Raw genomic sequence first — 23,828 nt, forward strand, 5'->3', positions numbered from 1 at the left:
AAGCCCAAGGAAAAATAACTATTTAATTAAAAAGACCCCAGACCCATTTTAAAAGAACTGAGTATGCCCAGAGGGGTGTGGAGCTCATTACCATATGAGATGAGTCAGGCAATGAATATGTATAGGCATACGTAATACTTTGGGGAATAAATTGAGAATAAGGGGCAGTGAGGGGCACACACATCTTTGGGAAATGACTCCAGCATGTCACGCAGCCGTAATAAACATATCCTCCTTAACTTTAAATAGTTAGAGAGTCCTTTGTCTGTGATTTTATTGCTTCATTATTATGAAAATGATGTGCTGAATGAGGAAGAATAAACAGAAGTAAATTTGAAGTTATTCACAGAGAAACTGGACTGTCAGTCCAGAAAAACACATTCATGTGCACATGCACACACAGATGTCACTCTACGTCCTTGCATACGTTATTCAACGACTCGGAAAAATGAAGAATTTTCTTAACAGTGAAACTACCTGTATTCACCAATCAAAAGCACACCATCTCTGCAAACAAAAGTCTTTACACTTAAAAAATACAAAATCAATATTTTCAGCAGTGATAGAGACTTGCAGCAGAATCTCACCTGAATCCTCCCTGTAATCTTTATTGTTAACTGTTCATACATTGACCACATAGGAGAGACAGTAAGCAATGAATCACTGCAGCAGACATGATTCAAAGCAGTGAATTGTGAAGAAAGGTTCAAATTAAATTCATTCAGAGTTTGACTGAGAATGAATTTGCTTGTTCACAAGATCACACACCCAGACAGGTGGACTAAGTAATGTTAAAGTGTTCCACACTAATATAACTGTTCCCCATTCAAACATTAATATTTGATTATTAATAAGCATTATAAAAAGGCAGTAAGAACTAATAAGCTCCTCTTTATCAGTTGACGGGCTGTGCTAATTTAAAACCTGTACTTCAAGCCTCAACTACTGAGGCACAGAGGCTATTCCTGTCTGCACAGGATATAGAGTTAATGGTTACCCAACACCAGTCTAAATACAAAGTGAGGATGGAGGGAATATTGATGCAAGACAAGGAATTGGTACTTCTCAAAATAAGCACCAGAAAAATTAACGTTAAATATTCAGACGAAAAGGCTCACAGACAATAAATCGGCTGAATGACAAACAGGAAATTATCCTGATACACTCTTTCGATGTACTGTTCAAGTAGCTTCCTGTCTGTTTTTCCTTCTAGTACTGGCATTTTCTTGTTGCTAATGCTGCACAAATTTGGCACATTCTGCTGTGTTAATGGCCAGGCACTGGGCCTAAAATTAAGCACTCAGTAACCTGACTATTCAGTGGGCTACCCAAGAGACCTCCACCGTGAATGAACTGAAAACAACCTCACTTCCAGGTCCAATAGGTTGTTCTCCAGTGCAATCCCTTTACCTTTTCCAAAACATGGAGTAATGTTAGTCAGATGTGAGTAAACAGAAATCTCTGTTTTGATAACAACCTAGAAGCAGCAAATAGCATGGAGGCTATTTGTTGGCTGTGCCCTGATTGTTAAGTCAAACTTCATCCTCTTTTTGATCATCAGGTTTATCAGAAACTCAAGTGTGTGTACCAAGTGTGATTCCTTGGTTTCTCCACAATAGCTGGTTCACTCCAACAGCTGGTTTCAGCTACAAGGTAAGTTGTTAAAGTTCTCCCTATACTGGCATTTTCTATTGAAGAGAGATGAAGGCATGAAAATCTGCTAAAGCAAGCAGTTCCAAAACAGTTAGCTGTTGACTTCAATTGCATAAGCCACACTGTGCATTACCTCTTATAAGCACACAAAAACAGCTTCCAGTGATTTCTGACCTCAGGGTGTTTAATTATAACAAATTTCACTAGGTATAACTTACTTACTTTCAAGTCTCCCTTTGGTATATGTATGTTGTATTTTCCATAGTGGTTTGGATTTTTCACAGATAGTTTTTTAAGCTTTGTTAATCTCACAGAGAAAAAAATAAGCAAATCCAAACAAAATAAGGAAATTACCTGGAAAGTAATTATTTTCAAATAGCTGCAAAATAAATTCTGCCTGTAATTTGAGCTGTAGGGAGCAAAGCACAGACTATGACAAATAAAGAATTTTCCAATGTAATTTTATTACTTACATATGCATATACATCACCTAACTTTAAGCACCCAATTAGGTACCTAATTATGTTGAATACATACTTTTACAAATCCATCCTGAGGGCACAAGACTTACTTCTGTGATTTTACTTTGGAACCTAACAGTTATAAGTGAAACAAAAAAAAAACAACATTATTCCTTCATGAAACCATTACCAGTCTACATCTGTGTGACCGGAAGCACTGCAGAACAAACCAAGTACTGTTCCACCCCCACAAAAGCTGCCTTTGCTCTGAGAAAGGCCACCTAGCCAGAAAAGGCATTCAGTCTTTTTCTTTTGTTTAAACACGCTGTTTTAGTATTGCTCTACTGATACTGATACTACAGAAGAGAACGGGCAGCACCAGGAACTTCTTTAACACTGAACATCAGCTTTCTCATTGCTGGATATCAAAGTAGCAGTCAGCTCTTGGCAAGGAGCAGTAGTGTTCAGAATATTAATGAAAAGGTTTGTGGGTGGGGATTAGGATTTTAAGGAGGATAATTTTTGTTGTATTATTCACCTGTATGCAATTTCAGTACAACTCAAAGCTATCCAGTGGATTCTTACCTGTTTTCCAATAAAGCTTTCCTAGTCTAAAAACTTATGATGAAGTAACCCATCACAATGGCATAACTAAAAGAAAAAAAATCATCATTCCATAGCTTGCAAGAGTGCTCCATACGAAAAAGACAGCCATGTACATGTACTGACTTTATAGCTTTCCTTCCATTATTTATATCTAAATTAATGATACTCTGAATAACATTAGGTCTATCTTTCCCAGCAGAACTGAATTTGGACAGCGGACTGTGGTGTCAGGTTTAGTATGATTACCAGTTTCTGGGCAGAGATAATCTAAAAGTAAATATGCTGTAGTCTGGAAAAGAGTGAGCTAATTCTGAAACTCTTTCCAAGTCTTTATATTATTTTACTGTACACATGTTCTCAGAACTAAATTTTACCTTGCTACATGTCCAAAGCCTTCTTCTGAGAACAAGCATCATTCTGTGAATGCAAGTGAGTGTAATTGTACACTCATATTCAGGAAACTACAGGTAGGTTATTCAAGGACTTAAACCCTGAGTAAGCAAAAACTAACAGTTACAGTTTTATGCTCAGCATTTGTAGACATTTGTATGGAAACATACAGAAGTTGAGTGTGCCAAGCGCATGTTTTAGAAACAATGCTTCCAATACTTAAATAAGGAAAAAGCTGATATTTTTTAACTACTAACACTTATAGCAACATATTCATGTTCCAACATGTATTGCCAAGGTGAGGCCTCACACTGTATTTTCAAAAAAACATGCCTGTCAAAACAGTAATGGCTCCTTCAAGTAAATTATATTTCTCTACTGTTTTTGTCAAAACACCAAGGGTTTCAAGGTGAAAACCCACCTGAGAAATCTGAAGAAAAGCCACAAAGTTACGATATGTTTATTTTATACTAATACACCCATTACACCCATGCATTAAAACAACATTCAGGAGTTTTACAAAGCTGTGTGTAGGAAGTTTAAATAGAGAATCCCATTTATGTTTAAAAATTTGAAAACTAATGTTATTTTTGCTCCATTTACATTAAGAGGACAAACACAAACTAAAAATTGATTTAAGATGACATTTTGCATTCTCCACCTTAACCACTAAAGCTATAGAAGGAACATAAAGAGTGAATTATACTATATATAAGTAGATCTTATACATAGGTACATATAAAGTTATGTATTTAGAAAGAAACAATCCTAACTCAACATTTAGAAAAAAAACACAGTCTGACCTTAATATGACAAAACATTCAATGGTACAAACTTTCAATAAGCAATCCTGTGAAAACAGCAGTTTAATTCAGGGTAGTAAAAATGTACATCAGTTGAAAAGTGTCCCTAAGAAAGGATGAAATTAAACATGGAACATTATTATGACACTACACAAACCTCTGGCATGCACTCTGACTGCTGGAGAAGCCAGATCAAAAATACCTGGAGTAATTTCTCATGCCATTGGCACTGTCTAGGATTTTTCTTGTCTAGGCTTATTTTGGACATTCATTACTCAAGCAAAATTTCAAGCCTCAGTTGTAATGAGGTTTCCTGAGAAAAATCAGGCATAGAAGACTGCTCTGACTTTACTGTGTTCCAGCTCCCATCTCTTTCAAAGGACTTAGAAACTCACTGGTCATGAGGCATAAAAATTCAAAATTAAATCCTTACAAATTTCATTAAGAGTCAATAGCCACATAAAACACAGTATCAGAAACACAGGTGAAGGGAGTATCAAGAACAACAATAGAGTACTTCCCTTTCCACTTGGTAATCTGTCTAACACCAGCTTCCTGGCAAAGAAAAAACAAACAAAACAAAACAAAAAGCATATTGCGAAAGTTTTTCTTCCCACAAGAAGTTATAAATAAACCAAAGAGGTGTATGGGTTTGTTTCAGAATTTTAGCTTCTTAATGGTGCAACCAGTGAATTTTATGGAACGTATCTTTGATCCCTGAATAAAAATATACACTTAAATGTGTATGCACAGGAAAAACATCTAATACAAATCACAGTGAAAAATCTTCTTTTCAAAGAAAAGATTACACACAATAATGGAAAAAAACTTGTTTGCATGTTACCCAACAGTAAAAAGCATCTATTTTGCAAACAAATTGCCTTTAGGTATAAAAAGGCAACTATTTAAGAGAATTTAGTTATCATGCACAAAAGCTTTTGTAACCTTTTCAACATAATAAACTTACAACAAGTTCACAACAAAACCACAAATTCAGCAACTTTAAGCAACAGAACACAGAAATAAACTAACTCCGCTGATCTGAAATCTAGAATACTTGTTCTAATTCATAGAAAAAGTTCTACCAGAGCTCTCATGCTATCATGAGAGGTGTGGAATCATTTGGTGTCTCTCCATTTTGCAGATAATTTTCCAATACACATCAAATGTGCACTGTGCTAAAGAGCTTCAGGCCCTGAGTTTGAATATCAGGACTTCATATAATACCATACCACTATCAACTTCTTCCTTCTACTGCTCCAGAGTACCAGCCAGGAAAAAAAAACATCCTCCTAGAAATACTAATTTAGATCAACAGTATCAATGGAACAACAGCAGAACAGCCTGAATTGGAAAAGATTTTCAAGATTATCTCATTCCACCTCCCCTGACATGGTTAGGAACACCTTCCAGTAGATCAGGTTCTGGCTTTGAACACTTCCAGAGATAGGTCACCCACAGCTCCTCTGGGACAACCCTTCCAGTGCCTCACTACCCTTACAGCTAAGAATTTATTCCTAAAATCTAATTTAAACCTAATTTTATCTGTTTTAACTTATAGATCTTGCTCCTTCTACACATTAAATCTGTAATGTATTCTGGTACAGGTTCCAAAACTTTTCCATCTAGTTCCAGAGAAAGCAACCAGAGTACTAAATATTAAATTCATTAAAATATGCCAGATTAAATTTAGCATTTTGTACCAGAAGACACTTAAGGCAGTATCACAAATTTCAAAACCAACAAGACCATAAAATCAACCAATTAAATAGAGGTTACCATTGTATTCAACAAATTCATTTTCAGGGCACTTTCCTGATAGTTCTGTGGTTGATAAAACGTAGCATCTGTTCTTTTTGCCACGAGGTACTATCAACACAGCAAACATGGTCACAGCATAAAGAGGCATGATATACAAGAGAGATATTTAAAAAGCAATGCAGTATTTTTAGACAAAAACTGTCTTTGAACCAACACAGTAGCCTACTGGAACTAACAGGGTCAAGGGATGCACCAATGGCAGAAGGCAATGGGATAGGGTCAGAAATACTTCAGAGAAGAGGCACAGAAAGATAACATTAAGAGGTACAGAAGGGGGACAGGAAGACAGAGTCATCTCCCTGCCTCTCGACAAAGCATGCACTACTAGCAAGCGGTAAGGAGATCACAGAAGTATTTCTCAGCACTCAGATTTCTTGGCACCAACTCTCAGCAGTTCTCCTGCTCCAATATGGTATGGTGAGAAGATAGATCCCTTGTCCTTCTTCCTGTTTTCCACTCTAACTACAGCCTCTCGTGCAAAAACCTGATTTTCCATCACAGTCAATCAATTTGAAGACTTTGTTTTCTTTTAAATTTGAAACAATCTTGGGCCTCTGCCAGAGCACTGGACTTCAGAAAGCCTGAACAAAGGTTAAGGTAGCTAATTCACAGAGCTATCAAGGAATACCAGCAGAGACTAAGGACAAAAAGAAACACCTATTTATATCTGTTTCATGAACAGTTATGTTGCATCACTTAATGGGCGGGGGAGAAATTCACAGCAGCAAAAAAGCGGTCCATCGTCAAAAGCTACTAAAGCATGAAGATACGCTTTTTAGTTCAGAAAATCACAAAACCATTATTCCTGTCAGCCATAAACATCACCCTACAGGTGCCCTGTATTAATGATGATCCCCAGGCACTTGTTATTCATTGTTTAGCTCTCCACCACAGAACCTCATGTTTGACCCATTTGCTCTGAGTATGGTTTACTGGCACAAATCACTAAAAAAAAGAAGCAATAGACCATTATCTAGCTTCTACACTCAGCAGGAGAATATAAAGCTCAAGTGTTGAAAACAAGAGTAGAGGCTATATGTGCTTCCATTTTAACATTTACTTTCAGAGCAACCCAATATATTTCAGGGATTATATCCTGAGCTCTTACTGGGGAAAAAAAACCCAACAAATCTATCTCAAAAACAGCTGAGTTTTCAGCAGTTGACAGCCAGCTACTAGAAATGGGATTTACATCATCAACTCATTTCTTCTTTTAGCACCAAACAACTATCAGCTTGCAATGATTTCCATCGAAGTTCAACTGGTCTGGATTTGAACAACTGTAGAAATACGTTTGAAAAGCCTCTCTAACAAAGATTACAAGATCTTATTCTTCCTAGATTTAAGATGTAAAGGGCAACTTTCCAGAAGTAAGGGACAGAAGCAGTCACTTAGCTCATGACAAGCTCTGACTTCTCATTAAGGAACACCTTTGCATGTTTTGAAAAATTGTATCAGTTAGTGCAGTTCTTCAAAAATTAAGCAAATAAACATACATATATTTGTCTTTAGAAAATGTGTATTTGTAAAAATATCGAAAATTACTGAAGAAAAGTATCTTTCCTTCCAAGTATCTGATAGCTTATGTACCATTACAAACTTCTATTATTTTGTATTACCACATTTTTCACAGTGGTTCTCAATACTAAATGAATAGTACAAGAGATTTTATCCTCATCATCAGGATGATGAGTAGCAGCACATATCAAAGACATAGTATCTAGAGAATTACCAGTTATGGGTGAAGTGGCTTTTATGCTTGTAACACTGCAGTGACATGCAATTACATTGGAAGAATTTTAAACTCATTTGGACATTTCCTTTAGACTTAAACACTACAACAGGAAGCAACAGGTTACCCAACAAAATTAGTAGGCTCTTTAGTAGAGCATGTGTATGGATTCTATAAGAGCATACTTATCCTTAATGAGTGATCTGCATATTTTTATGCTGAAGATACACAGACAAAAATCAATATATTCAAAAATCTGGACAAAGGCAGCGTGAACCTTATTAGAGGCCTTTAAGTTGTGCTGTGTTCTCATGTGTCCATTTCCCAAGGCAAATAACCTTTCTGCCTGACCAATTAAATCACAAATAAAGGACAAACAAGTTAGTTTGGGGATTTTTTTTTCAGCCTGGAATGTTCATGGCAGCTTTACAAGCCTAATCAAAACATATCCAATACAACAAACACTTTCTAGTGCTTTAAAAGAGAAAAGGTACAAAGAAGAAAAGAACAAAATATCCACACTGTATCATTTTCTGAACTTATTATAGGGAAGCAGACTTTGGCAGGCAGCTTTCCTTGTAAATAACTTAAATTAACAAATCAATAGGAGAACATTCTTTCAACAGCTTAACTGTTTACATTAAAGTTGGCTGTGGTTTCCACTGGAACTAACAGGAGTAAATAAATAAAATAGCATTTAGCTTATGCAGCACAGCAGTCATTACAGAAAGGCCAGGAAAGCCAAAAACTAATGAGCCTGAGATTGTTGACATTTTCATGCATCTTGGCTCCACACTCTGGCAAAATACCTGGCACCCTGACAAGCTTGATGCCAGACAGCTAGCAGAGCTTTAAATTTGTTGAAGAAGGTGAAGCTGTAATGGCATTTAAAGTGTGCCATTAAGACATTAAGAAGTTAAACTCACATTTTACATTGCCATCTTATAATTCCCAATCTGTTTCACAAGTTTAGATGCTACCACAAGAAAAGAAAAAAGCTGAAAAATGTAACCAAAATGTCTCATGAAAAAGTTCAGAATTTCTCAGGGAAAAGACGAACCCACCAATCCAAGCAAGACAGCGGGCAAAAAAGTAAAAATAAAAATCCCAACAATACAGCACCAGCATCTTGGGTCTGGTACGATTGGTAATCCCTTGCATGCCTGCACAAACAGCTCCTCCACAGATGACTCTCAGAAACTCTGGCTGACTCACCCTCTTCTCAGTCTGGTAGCTTGGTGTCAGAGAACACAGGTTCTTTAGCACTCCGTGTATAATAGAGGTTCATAATTAACATTGCTGTGAGACAGGGAAACTGAGATTAAGACACTGCTAACAGGACCCACTGACAGTACATTTCAGGTACAGTGAGGGGTTCAAACAGCAACTGAAGCTGTGTAAATGCAGTCTATAAATCTCAAGTTAAATTTACCTAAAATCTTCCTGCACTGTTGTTTTGTTGTTGTAGTTTGTTTCTTGATCAAAAAAGGATGATTACAACTTGTCATTATGGGTAATATTGCAAAATCCTATGCAGGCAAGAATAAAAACTTCTAACAGCAAATTTCTACATAACAGCTTATAGGGTTTATTCAGTTTTAAGTTTGAATAATATGAGCGACAATGTCTTTAAAAAGCACTGACCAAATTTCAATAAAGTCACCCTTTCTATCACCACAAAAGCAATAGGTCTTTTCACATTTGAAATACAAGTCTCCTATGCAACTTCATCATATAGTGCTTTAAACACAGAAACCATTGAAATGTATACTTTATTTTTTAATAACAACACCAAGTCTGAATCCTAGTTTGAAACAAGAAGATGACAAAAGGGAGTTAAAATTAAGAGCTCCTTTCTGCACCAAACGAAATCAAGGAAATTCTATCATTGATTTTTAATGAAAGCAGGTTCAGTGCCCACACATCTTTCAGAAGTTAAAACAGCTAAGTTCTTGTGTCTCTCAATCCACACAACAATGCTATATCCTGTCACTTCCAGCTATGAATTTAACCTTCATTCCTTTCAAAAACTAAAAAATAACCAAACTATTAAATGAAGGTGTTATTATAATTTATTACGGTAAAACAGAACACACAGCACAATTCCCTTTCTAAGTTATCTTTAGCATTAACATAAAAAGTAGAAAACGTCTATCAGACAAAACTCCTTTAAAAAATATATTCTCCTGTTAAAAGAAAGCTTATTTCGTTTATCTTCAACTGAATGCAAGAAAAAATGCAGTTAATGGAGCTTTATATGATGAATAACCTCTATTAGGAAAATAGTTAAATATGAAATACAATGTTCAATTATAGTATTCGAGTATAATATTAATTTCTGCCACAGATGGTAGAAGAATGGAGTTGTGTTTATACGCTCAGAAAACTTCAGTATAACTCAACATTATAAAACCATACAAAAAAAGGCCGTGTGCAAACAATGTTCTGTTCAGACTGCTGATACCGCTCTGCTGTAAGAGCACTTTAAATGCTACACTGCGCTCTAGTGTCCTTTTTCTGAATAGCAGCCCTTCAAATACACTGATTCTGATCGAGCATCAATATTACTAAAAAGCAGTCAGTCAGTTTCCTGGTATAAAGCAACAGAATAATGTATTTTAAAACAGTGTACCTGTAATTTACCAGTAAAAAGTCATTTTTTTTAAATAAAAATCAACTTCAGTTGATTTTTACTGAACACAGAACATTTATTTTATTTAACCAGTCATCAAATTAATTAAACCACTCTAAAGCTTCTTTCAGATACCGGGAAATGCTGCTTTTAAGGTAAACTATCAATTCAGCACAAGTGCTTTTTAATGCTTAATATAGCAGTCACCACACCAAACCTCACAACCACACTGATTTTTACCACTCAAAGTGCTTTACAGGCTTCATGTTGTAGGAAAAAGTACACAATAATGCTTTCTTTCAAATAAGAAAGTTGGAAGTCCATTGCATAGATGAAACTTTCTTATGTACCTTGGAAACACTAGTTTTATTACTAATGTAACATATATTTAGCAAGCGTGCTTATGAAAGTTAACAAAAAACAAGACTACCTCATTAAGAGATTGACAGGAACAAGAAGGATCACAATAGAAAATAGCTTATTTTGCACTCATAAAATATTATAGCTTGGTCTAGGAGGCCACTAGTATTAATTTAAACAGAGCACAGCAGTACAATGCCATAAACAGACTCATAAAATAATTCAGAATTGAACAGCTTTGAACTCAAAGCAGGCATAATTTCAAAGGCCTTGAGCCAACTGATCTTAGCCTACCAGAGTCTCACCAGGCAACCAGCTTTAGCATTTAACCACTCTTAAAACGTGTAATTCGTTTTTTTGTGAAGTTGAGACACAGTTACGTTCTGATTGAAACAGACAGGACAGGGCCTCTTCTCCCACCTGGGGATGCTACTGGCCCACACTTACCCTGCTGCCCACCTCTGATGCAGAGTGACTCCCTTGCAGGCCAGGGCTGACAGTGATACAACGGCTTGTTTAGCCCTGAGCACTGAGCTTTGAATGTGCTGAATTTTGTGAGGTTCCTCATAAATAGACAGCTGTCAGTGTTTCTTTACATAACACCTTTAACCTCCTGCATTACAGCAATTGCTCCCTCCACACGGATGACACCTGCAAGCTGGCTGTGCATGCCTTCCACACCACCCACCTGGGCACTGGGAGCATGTTTAATAGCTCTGCCCACAGCATAAACTCCCACCAAAGACTTCTCCTACTCTGAACTATCAATTGCTGGAGCTCAACAGCCCAGGAAGCTCTCTTTTATTTTGTTTATTTTGTAGACCCATTCCCAAGTCTCTATCTTCCCAGTCTGACTTCTGTAGCAAACTCTCAAATGCTCCCTTAATATTCTTACATTCAGACAAATATAACCACCTCTTACACCAGAACCAGAACATGTCATCGTGGTTAGATATTCTTAAATTCATTTACCAGTCTGTCAAAGAAGTCTGTCAAAGAATGCTCTTCCATTTGTCCCCCACCCGCATTTGTTTTAGTGGCACCCAACTTCATTAGTCCTCTGATAGTGCCCTAAAAAAATTTCTCCCCGGCCCTTCTCCAAACAGTTACAAAATCTGCATTTGCCAACATGAACAGAATACAAAATTAAAGCAGTGGCTCAGAACAGAATTACATTAAAGCATAACCAACTTTATTTATAGAGTTTGACAGATTATATCCACTGTACCGCTATAAACGCCACATTAGTGAAGCAGTTTTAAAGACCTAAGATCCAAGACATTTGGGTGCCTAGATATCTTTATCTTTAAAACTACTTGAATTTAAACCACAGATTCATCAGCATCCCTGTTTATTTTGTAAGGCATGAAGCAGGTATAGGTGTAAGTAGGCTTGTTGTACAATAGAGGTTATTTTTTAACCTACTTGGCGATGACATATTCTAAAAGGCACTTAAAATCAACTTAATATTACAGTATTAGGTGCCTGCTTTTCATGCATTAAGGCTTTTAAAGGAACTTTGATGCTCAAGGAGAATTTGACTTAGATCTGCAGAAGAATCAGCACAATTGGAATTCGCTGATCCTTCTTTGGTATTTTAATGAAGAAATTTCCTATTAGAAAGTACAATTAACAATTTCTATGAAAAACAACAAATAAATTTAAACTCTAATGATTTTAGAGCCTCACAACTTCATTTGTTGAAAATTCTAACAGAATTTCTACAGGTTCTAACCAATAATTCTAATAAACCAAGGGGGGAGGAGGCTGGAAAGGGGGCTTGTTCCTAAATTGCTTAAGTGTAATATTGAATTCAAAAACACCAGGAAAAACAAGTTCCACACATTATAAAACTGAGTTGGACTGCTACTGTTTCATACACACAGCAAATCATAAGAACGACTAAATCACTTTTTTTTGGATCATCCTTTTATAAATTATCACTGTCTTGATTTACCTTCTTACCCACTGTTAACAAAACTAGCCTTAGCACTTATTAACCTTTCTGGCAGTAGATTTCCTCAGACCGTTTGGCATCCTTAATTAACCTATAAACTCTAGGTGCTTTTTAGATAAGGAATATTTTCTTTCACTATATGACATAAGCATCAAAATATTGAATTCCTGAACATTTCATATTCATTCCAATTAAACCCACTTATTCTCTCCCTAGTGTACAATTCACCTAGTTTCAATTTCATTAAACTGGACTGCTGGAAAAAATAGAAATGCTAAAATGCTAAACAGAAACACAGGCAAGAATTTCCATGATACCATAGGAAAATAAAAGTATTTTATAATAAATATTGTAAGGTTGTATAAGCTGCCAATTTGCCACTCACACAAAACTGTGCATTAAAAGGTGCTTCTTCCAATATAGTATGCATGCATACTCAATTTTATTTAATATTTCTAGTTGATTGAGTGCTTAAAAAAAGTAAAAAAAAGAAAAAAACTCTCAAAAAATTGTATTATAAATTATTAATATATAAAAACTAAAGAAAACATGTAGAAAGAAATAAAGATAAGCCACAGTAAGTATTTGACTATTCACTAGGTAAAAAAGTTCATGACCTTCTGTTTACTACTTTGTGCAGGAAGAGCCATAGGATGAGGCCTCCAGGACACCTTTGGTACATTTTCTTTATGTGTTCATGGGGAAACAAAAATCAAGAACTGGAATGACACATTCCCCTTCACTAATATAGCTAATATAGCTGGACATTTCCATGAAACTAAATTTGAAATTAAAAATCGTATGTTAGAGACAGTTTGCAGTCTTCCATATTGATATACTAAATACATTTACGAACTGAGTATAAGAATTTTAAAATAAATTTGTTCTATATATCATAGGCATAATTGGTGTAACTCAGAAATTGTATGTAGAAAGTTGGAGGGAAGAAAAATCTGCTAACTATGTCTTACAAGCCAAAAGAGAGGTATGCTTCCAGTAACGACACAGACAACTAGCAGGCTGAGAGATCTACGAGTCTCAACTGGGATTATTTATTCCCAGCAAAAAGCATTACAGACTTTGATGAAGAACATTTCAACAGAGCTTGCACAGCAGAAGTACAACTCTGGTAAAGCTATAAAAGTGCCAAGTGAAAACTGAATCCAGTGCTCAGAACAATATTTGATATTAAAATAAAAACTAGGAAGGGACATGCAGGTGCATTGCAAGAGATAAATGTGAATGAGAGATCGGGAGGTAGAATGACATAAAGTCATTAAAAGGAAGAGAGAAGACTCCAACAAACAGCACAGCTGAAAAGAATAATATTAATTTTAAAACTAAAAATAATAAATAATAATATCATTAAGAATACTGAATAAAATAGTATTTAATAATAAATTAAATAAAAATAAATAATAAAGTAATATAAAGTAATAAAATATTGTAATTGATAACAAAATAACAATTAATAATTATAAGATAATAATATTTATGATAGAATAAAATCTCTTTTAATTTAAAATAATAAAATAATAAATAGAAAAAAATCATAAATTAAATACATCAGAAAAAAATCTGGTGGAAGAAGTCAGATGACCCTGATAAGTCATTCTCAAACTACTCAGAAAAAGAAGAAATTCTAAGAAATTCTAGGCATCATGTTTCAACAAAGTAAGAAGATTTGAGTGATACACCTGAAATGATAGGAAAGCTTTTTTAAAAACAAACCTGAAACTGATGGAAAATGTTAGAAAAGGAAAAAAAAGAAAAAACTAACAAACAGGTAACTGAAGAGAATCTGACTGAAGTAAGACCAACTAGTAACAGGATGCTCACACAATCTCTAGAATACATTACATAATAAAAAACTCAGGGATATGTCAGGGCTGACTCTCCTCAAAATAAACAGCACTGTGCCGAAATTTATCTATGCCAATATCAGACATAAGCCACAGAAATTACATAAAAAATCACTGGATTTGCTGCACTTAAATTAATTCTTATCTGGGTATACGGATAACAATCTTCAGCTACTTTTGTAACCTCCACTGAATGGAAAGCAAAATTCATCTTTTTTTTAGGTTTTTGCTTTGTCCTATGTTTACAAAAATCAAAAGCAAATCTAGGAAAATAACCACTGGTATTTTTAATATTCCTTACAATTAAACTTGGGCAGCTTGATCAATGTTGAAACATTTTTCAACCTCTTTTACAATACACTATCATCCTCAAGGAAAAGGTGTACTTGTTGTAATTACAGAACAGAAGCCAATCAAAGGTACTACATTGTTTTAATTAACAAGATTATTCTCTGCTGTAGTTCTTGTCTTTGGATGTGCTTCTATTAACCTATAGTTATCCACAGCCCAAAGTGGCTGTTCTGACATATTCTTTTTCCTCTTTTTAATGTTAACAGATCAAAAAGTATGCTAACCAAGTCAGCTGAGGCACAAAACAAGCAGCTTAAAAAAGTCTCTACTCATTAAGCTGCTCACAATATAGCAGGAAATTAATAAATGCCTTTGAAATTTAGTGCAGCAGAAATAAGTAACAGTGAAGTCACAAAATCTTGAATTCATCGACACCTCTGGCACCATTCATTATTGGTAATACAGACCAAAGAAACAGCAGCATGAGAAACTACTGCATATACAGTAACTGCTAAACACAGAACAAAAATAAACAATGTTTAGCTTGATATTTATAAGTCTAGCCAATAGCAGATATAGAATTTAGTATGCAAACTACAATCATTTAAAGGAACATTACCAGAAGCTTGTTAAGATTATAAAAGTCATTGAACTTCCAATCTAATCATTGATAAATTTTCCATTTACCTGTAGCTATTCTGCTTAAAATGTGGTACAGATTACATATATTGTAGTTGATCAATTTCAAACAAGTTACATCTTAATCTGTAATTGGTAAATTCTGCATCTTTTTTACCATAAAGTACACAATTTCAGGATACCCTCTTAACATTCCTCAAACCTTCTTGAGCATGTTCTAATGAAAATAACACTTGGACACTTTGGAAAACCTATGCAAGCAATTACTGGGTCAACACAATGATACAACAGACTTGCAAAGGTACCGTATTTTTTGAAAAGTACTAAATGGTTACAAGAAAGAAAATTTAGTTCCATAGGTCAAAAATCTATTAAGAGGTAAGTAATTTCTGATCCCTTCAGCTATACTGCAATACACAGAACAATTCACCCGCTCTCCTGTTAAAAGACAACTCCTTTAAAAAACCCAGTTCCTCTCCTACATGCTTCCCTTCTAGACAATCACTTCTTCCCTAGCCTCAGACTGGAGCTGTGCTAGTTAAAAAGTCCTTCTACAAAAATCTAAAAGCAAATACAAGACTTAATTTCATCAACAAAATCACTTTTCACACATACTCTGTTAGACATATCTGCAAAATCCTACTACTTGCTGAAACATCTTTGTCCAGAAATGCTGATGCTGCAGACAACTGAGAGATAGCCATATAAACTGTACTACATAGCATCTTTGTAACATTACCTTTGACTGTGATTAAGAACTGAAAGGCCAGATTCATGCTTACAGAAGATTACTATCTCTAGCAGTTACTGCCTCATCTCAGAACTAAATTTTATCACCAGCTACTTGTGCTCGCCTGACAGATCTCACATTTGTCATTGTCGCTTTACTATCTGTGGTGGATTGACCCTGGATAGGCGCCACATGCCCACCAAAGTCTCTAGCACTTCCCTCCTCAGCTGAACAGGGGAGAAAATATAATGAAAGATTCATGGGATGAGACAAGGACAGGGAGAGATCACTCACCAACTACCTTAGCAGGCAAGCACCCAACTTAGAGAAATGGGTTTAATTTATTATTAATCAGAGTAGGGCAACAAGAACAAAACACAAATCCTAAAAGCACCTTCCCCTCACACCCCCTTTCTTCCCAGCCTCAACTTCACTCCCAGTTTATCTACCCACTCTTCCCCAGCAGTGTTGCCAGGGGAGGACTCCTCACAGTCTTCCCTTCATCCAGTGTCCCTTCCCACAGAAGACAGTCCTCCATGAACTTTTCCAACACAACTCCTACCCCCGGCTGCAGTTTTTCATGAACTGGAACCAGTGTAGGTCCCTTCCACAAGGTCTCAAGTCGTACCAACAAACCCGCTCCCATGCAGGTTCCTTGCCCTCTGGGTCCACAGGTCCTACCACGAGTCTACTCCAGCCATGCTTCCCACAAGACGACAGCCTCCTTAGGGCATCCACCTGCTCTGGTGTGGAGTTCTCCAAGAGCTGCAGATGAAGCACTGCTCCACCAAGGATTTCCATGAGCTGTGGGTGGACAGCCCACTTCACAATGGTTTTCATCATGAGCTGCAGGGGAATCACATCAGTGCTGCCACTGTCACTCAGCCTAGCCATGCGATGGATCCTTTTTGGAGCATTCTTTCATGTTAAGGGAGCTGACTGACATTATTACAAGGACACTTTTGATGATATCCAGATAACAAGAGCGGTTGCTGAAGTCTGAAAAAAAGCAAATGTCACTCCTCTCTGCAAAAATGTCCAGGGAAGTACAGGCCAGTCAACCTTACATCAAACCCTGGGGAGACAGATGAGAAAATCCTCATGGAAATAATTTTTAAACAAACAAAAGAAAAAAAGGGTATTGAGAGTAGTCGGATGTATCAACAAAGGGAAAAATCACATTTGATCAACTTTGATGGTCCTCTATAATGAGGTGACTACCTTGGTGGATGAGAGGAAAGCAGTAAATGCTCACTTTAGCTTTGGTAATTCTTCTGACAGTATATCATCCTCCTAGACAAGCTGATAAAGTACCATCTGAATAAAGTGACAGTGAAAAGAACTGGCTCAACAGCCAGGTGCTGAGGACATGACCACTGGGATAAAGTCCAGCTGGAGGGAGGCAAGCTGCTAGTGAAGTACCCCAGACACTGATACTGAGGCCAATGCCATTTAAGCTCTTCATCGTTGACCTGTATGCTGACACCCTCAGGAAGCTCACAGCTTATAGGGGTGGCTAATACATGGCAGTGTGGCCATCCAAAGGTGTGAAGGATGATAAACGAACCCTTTCAGGAAAAAGTTCAGAAAAAAATGTAGGAAGTTACCCTGGCTATCACAAAGGAAGCTGGACTTATTTCAACACAAAGGGGACTGGAGGGTGGCCTTTGCTTTAGATAAACTGCTCTGTAGATCAATTGTTTGTGTAAATGGCATCCACTAAGAAAATCAATAGTGACTATTATCTCCCTGACCCAGCCAGACCAGCATGGAAAAAGTATTCACATCTTAGCATAGTACAAAAGCTGAACACAAAATTAACTTCAAAAAGCACAAAAGCTTTGAGCTGGCTTCAACCCACGCATTCCCTTCTAGGGAAACTTAGGATGGACAGTACACATCTAGAAGAACCCTACCTGGGAATATTGGCTTCTGGCAGGACAGACCTTTACAGGCTGGAGAAATGGGCTGGAAGGAACCTCATGAAGTTTCAACACAGGTAAATGCAAAGTCCTGCATAAGAGTAAAAGCCCCAGGCACCAATACACTCTTTGGAACCGAAGAGCTAGCTGGAAAACAGCTCTGTAGAGAAGAAAATGCCAGAAAGGCTAATCATGGGCCAGCAAACTGTCCCTGCCCTGGACACAAAGGCCATCAATAGGAAACTGGACTGCATTTAACACCATTGCCTGGAGGTCAAGAGAGGTGATCCTTCCTCTCTACTTGGCACTACTAAGGACACATCTGGAGTGTTGGGTCCAAATCTGAGCTTCCCAGAAAATAACAAGCTTACTGGAGTAGGTCCAGCACACAGCTAAAGATGACTAAGGGACTGGAGCTTTTTGTATGAGAAAAGGCTGTGAACTTGGACTCTTTGTCCTGGAAAAGAGAAAGCTAAGGAGGATGTTATACCTGTGTATAAATGACTGATGGGAGGGAATGAAGATGAAGTCAGGCTCTTCTCAAGAGCACCCACTATCAAGGCAGGAGGCAAAACACACAAGTAAACTATGAAACTCCATCAAACACGGAGTCAAACACTGGAAGAAATTCCCAGAGCGGTTGTGGAGTCTCCGTCCTTGGAGATATTCAAAACCCAGCACAGTCCTGGGCAACCTGCTCTAGGCTGGCCCTGCTACAGCAGGGGTCTGGACCCAAGATGATCTCAAGAGGCTCCCCACCCTTGAAATACATATACAGCAACACAGTATATATAATAGCAGAACTGAGAAAACACCAGTTGTTGTTAATCTAACTTCACAACATAAACTTGTCCTGCAAAGATACAGGACTGTTACCAGTGCATATTTGTGATGGCCTACAAGAGACCTAGCAATGTCCAGAGATGACACATAACACTCACAGTTTAAAGTCATAATTTCTCCTGAAAATATTTCCCAGAAGCTCTCCTACAACAATGGAATTTTCCACACATGTACAGTCACATTTGTGGCAAGAAGTCAATTGTGTATTCATAGGTCTTGAACTATTGAAAAGCTTTTTCCCTAACAGAACACTATGTATCTAGAAAACAGTGAAATTTGACCCACAGAAGGACACAATTTCAAAACGTTAAATTGCTATCAGTGTCACACCACAAAACCAAATTGTTGTCCTACATTACATCAGTTGTGGGGCCTGCTTATTTTGTTTTTCTAGCTAACAGCAACTTGGAAACTATATTAAGCTATTCTCCTATATTTAAATGTTTGGGTGTGGGGCTTGAACTTCTGAAAGCAAGTAGAATATTTTAGTTAGCTATGCAAACCTTAAGAAGTTATCGATTCAAAGTTCATGACCACTAACCTTTTGGTTTAGTCAAACAGACTATGCATTAAATTCTCTCACAAATAATAAAACAGTCAACTGCACATACCTCATTTGCATCAGCTGCTTGCCATCTCAGACACCAAACATAAGCAGGACCATTTTACACTTTTTCTTTTAACTGGCACTTACATAAACAAACCTTCAAAATGTAAAATTGTATTACATTATTTCATTCAAATTCTCCATCACAAGCTATTCCAAATGCTAATGTTTTCCCCATCACCCCCACAGGCAATATAAAGTCTCAAACACATAACACTTAGAAACATCCCGTTCCTTCAGGACACTCAAGTGTCATTCACATTATCCAAAAGGGAAATTTATCTATCTTACTCCCACATTTCTATTTCACATCTTGACTGACTGAGCACTTGTTAGCAAGTTGTCAATCAGCTGTCTTGGCATATCTAAAAACAAATCAGAACCTGAAGTCAGCTCCTCTGAGGAATCACCAAATGATACTAAAGAGAACCCAATCTTCCATGCTTTTGTACTGAATTAAGACCTAAATCACGTCCATTAAGGTACCTTACAACAAAAATATGGAGTGCAGAAAATTGAGGAAGTCAATTAAATATACCTGGCCCCAACCAATATGATACTGTTAAGAGTAATATTGTTTCCCATGAGGCACCTTAGGCTTACCCACTTTGACTCCAAGTCATACCACAGAATGTAATAATCAATGAAAAGAAAAATTTAGCTATAATCCTGAAAAATAGCATGGAGGGGATATAGTGCAAAAAAAATGCACTGAATGTACTACAATTTATTCTTGAATTGTCACCACGACAAAAAAAACCAACAATTTTCCTAAAAAGTAGCTCTGTGGTCTTTTCACCTCCTTGGTCTCTCTGCCCCTACATTTCTTTCAGTGTCTGTGCTCATTGTTCCCATGCTCCTCACAAGGAGATATAATTCATCCACAACTCTTTAGGAAGCTGGTGTTGTAACACTCCTCATGGTAATGAAAAGCTGCATAAATACTTTGCATCACATTTACTATGAAAGAAAACAGAGAGATATCTATTCTAGAAACCATTTTTATATGGGACTCTTCAGAGAATCTGTTCAAAATTGAAGGAACTAAAGTAGATATTGTGAAACACACTAACAAAATATACAACAATAACAGCAGTACTCAACAGGCATTTTAAAATAACTCAACATTAAAATGCTCAAGTGTCACTCATCTGCTTGGTTTTCATTTCTGAGCATCAACTATTGCTTATGACTACTTTTTCCAGTAGTGATCACTTACAAAAACTATGACTTGCACAATACATACTTTTTATTACAACTTACATAGAGGAAACTCACCAGCAATAGGCTTCCAAGCTCTGACCCTTGAAAGACACTAAAACTACACAGTTAGCAAAATCACATGCCTTTCCACTCAATTCACAAAATGACCAGGAACAGATGAATGAGTAGAGGTGCTGAGAAGCCTTTTTTCTTTGGCAGTTATGCACAAGCATTTCAGTTCAGAAACCTGCACTTGCTTCACTAAAAGGACATATCTACATAAGCATAAAATCAGGTTGTGAGATATTTCTGTAAGACAGTAAGTCACTGCCTGCTTCAAAACAATACCTGAATTAACAAGTTGTATTAACCAGTGCTTGAATGGATTTCAAAACTAGCTGAAGAGCTGTTAGGTAAGACTAGTTTCTCATTTACTTTTGACAAAGCATCAAATACTGCCCAGCCATACTGAAGCCCTACATACCTCACTGCGTGGCACTGAGAGGACAAATCTCCCCCATCCTCTTTGCTTTTCAAAGGTGACCATACAGAGAAAAGGTGTAGCACCCTCTTTAAGTTGAGCCTCTAGGTATTCCTAGAGGAATACCTATTTACCATATTTACCCACTCCTCGGACAACGGAGTTAATTCATGTTAAGTTCATTCAGAGTTAAGTCGTGTTTTTGCTACACAAGAGGTGTGTACACGCCTTTAGGATACGACGGCTGCAGGGCAACAGGCACAAACTGATGCACACGAAGTTCCACCTGAACACGAGGAAGAACATCTCTACTGTGTCTGGAATGGATTGTCCGGAGAGGTTGTGGAGTTTCCATCACTGGGAATATCCAAGAACCATCTGGGTGCAATCCTTTGCCGTGTGCTTTGGGAGAGCCCTGCTAGAGCACGGCCGCAGGACCAGATGACCCCTTGCCGTCCCTCCCAGCCTGACCCGTTCCGTGACTGTGACATGCCATAGGCGCTGGAAGGCGCACAGGGCGAGCGCGACCCCGCTCACACCGACCCGCTCTGTCAGGGAGTCCCTGGGGACGACCCGGTCCCTGCCGAGACACCGACCCGCGCCCGCCAGGGGCCTCAGCGCCGCCTCACAGCGAGTGGGGCGGGACCCACTGGCCCCACGGCACCTCCGCAGCCCCACGCCCGCGTCACCTGCAGCGCCCGCACACGGGCCGCCTCTCGCAGCGCTCCACCGGCAGCTCCCACAGCCCCTCGCAGCCCTCGCCCTCCCCGCCCGGGGCCGTGGCTGGGCCTGGATCCGCCCCGCCGCCGCTCCCCTCCATGCCGGCGTGGCGAGACCGCGAGGCCGCCCACCTCTAGGGGGCACCAGCGGGGAGGAGAGAGCGCGGCCCCGCTCACGTGAGGAAGTGGCACCGCCCCTTCCCGGGACTCATCCAATGGGAGGGCCCGAAGCACAGGTGGGGCCCCGCCCACTGGGGCGGTGCCAATGCCAGCCTCTCGCGCTGCGCAGCGAGGAGTGACCGGCAGGCGGCGCTGCCGGCACGCGGCGGTCGCGCGGAGCCGCTGGGCCTTCCCGGGCAGTGCCGGGACCGGAACCTGGACCGGGACCGGGACAGGGTGAGCCTAATCCCGCTAGGAACGGGGAATCAGGAACCGGGAACTCCTGCTCGCCCCCGCCACCGCTCTCACCTCACGGGTACCGGCACCGCCGAGAAACCGACAAATAGCTGGGGCCTGGAGCAGACAGCGCCCCGCTTCGCGTCAAACTTATGGTTGTTAAGTAATCATCTTACCACTTAAATTGATGTTTTATTCCAAGTGCTACAGAGTAGGTGTTGAGGACTTCCCATGCTCTAGATTCCTTATGCCCTCTCCTGGGCTTACACAACTCCGGGAGAGGTTCTGCAATCCAAGACAAAATGTAAGTTATACTGTGATCATTAAGGTAGCTGTGTTAATAAGCTGATTCTGTTGGAGTCCACTACACAGTACAATGAAATTCAACTTCAAAGTTGTTGCAGTTTACATTAGAAATCTATTGAAATACAGCAGCCAGTAAATTTCCACAAATTAGATCCTCTCCTGAAATCAGCATCAGCAGATGAGTGGGCCGGTTGTATTATTTCCTGTTTTCTGTTCTGTATCCAAAATAAACTGTATTGTGTTTGCGTATTTACAATCATCAGGACCATTTGATGTAATTCAGGCCTCCTGGTATTAGATTCATGCAAAACATTTATGTAGTTTTGCTTTTAAGTTGTACATTTTTGTACTGTACTTTTGTATTTGTAGCTCAAGGTACACATACACTGATTTTCTTGTGTAGCTATTAAAATAAATTTTCCTCACAAGATTGAAAAACAAAATCAGAGACCACTGATTCTGAAGCTGGCTATATACTTATACATTGTAAATGAAACAAAAACAAAACAAACAAACAAACCCCAAAGAAACAAACGGAAAAAAATCCTAGGTAAAAGGGAAAATGCCACTATGCAAATTCTAAATTATAAAGCTATCTATCTATTATAGGCCACCTAATTTAGGACAAGGGTACTAATGTGGGTGGTGGGGAAGGCTGAAACTTTTTTATTAAGCTGAAAGACTCATCATGAGGTAAATTGTTATAACCTACAAACAGCTTATTTAGGCCTATTGTTAGAAGGATCACAGCTGTAGTGGGCAGGACAAGGAGTATTAATTACTACTTTCCTACTTCCGTATTACTGGGAAGGGTTCCCAGGTAGGGCTACCAGCAGCAGCCTGGATATTCCTTCACAGCTTTCCACAAGTCTCCAAAGACTTGAGTTTTTTATCTGCTCTGCTAAGTATAATCAGCTTAAAAAGCAAGTAAACCATTGTAATCTGTTCTGGACCACACAAAAGAAGAAAATAGATCTGCATATAGGTGCCTAAACTAAATGTAACAGTAACTTGGTGTGGTTTTGTTGCCAAGGAAAGGGGTGAATGTGGCTGTGAATGTGGAGAGGTTCAGCAGAGAGAGGATGCTTTTCTCCATACGCGTGTATCTAAAGAGCAAAATGAGTCAGGTGAAACTGAAGGATAATGGAAACATGAGGTCAGACTAGGATAACCTGACCATGACTAAAAGCTAGGTTTGAGGGCAGAGGGTTCCTGTTAGCAAAACATTGCTGTTCTGAACCACCAACAGCAGTAGAAGGGATTAAAAGCCAGCTGAGTCTTAGCATTTTAATTTTTTTAAACAGAGCTAGTGTTTGCTATACCTGTGTTGTTTCAAAGCATCTTCTCCCACTAACGGCCAAAGAAGTACAAATCTGAGACTAAATACTAATTTTTAAATATCGGAAGCATTATT

At 38.3% G+C, this 23,828-nt stretch overlaps 1 protein-coding gene across 2 annotated transcripts in view; it reads right to left on the bottom strand.

The window, feature by feature from the left end:
- The window catches only part of DTWD2 (DTW domain containing 2), a 74,930-nt gene extending 53,098 nt beyond the window's left edge, over nt 1-21,832 (bottom strand). For both annotated transcript variants that reach the window (XM_058827469.1, XM_058827468.1), the window contains exon 1: nt 21,683-21,832. In XM_058827469.1, coding sequence (XP_058683452.1) covers nt 21,683-21,813 — 131 coding nt within the window. In that variant the 5' untranslated portion in view covers nt 21,814-21,832. The remainder of the gene's footprint in view (nt 1-21,682) is intronic.
- Nucleotides 21,833-23,828: the final 1,996 nt, after the last annotated feature.

Source organism: Poecile atricapillus, chromosome Z (genome assembly GCF_030490865.1).
Source record: "Poecile atricapillus isolate bPoeAtr1 chromosome Z, bPoeAtr1.hap1, whole genome shotgun sequence".
NCBI classification, from domain to species: domain Eukaryota; kingdom Metazoa; phylum Chordata; class Aves; order Passeriformes; family Paridae; genus Poecile; species Poecile atricapillus.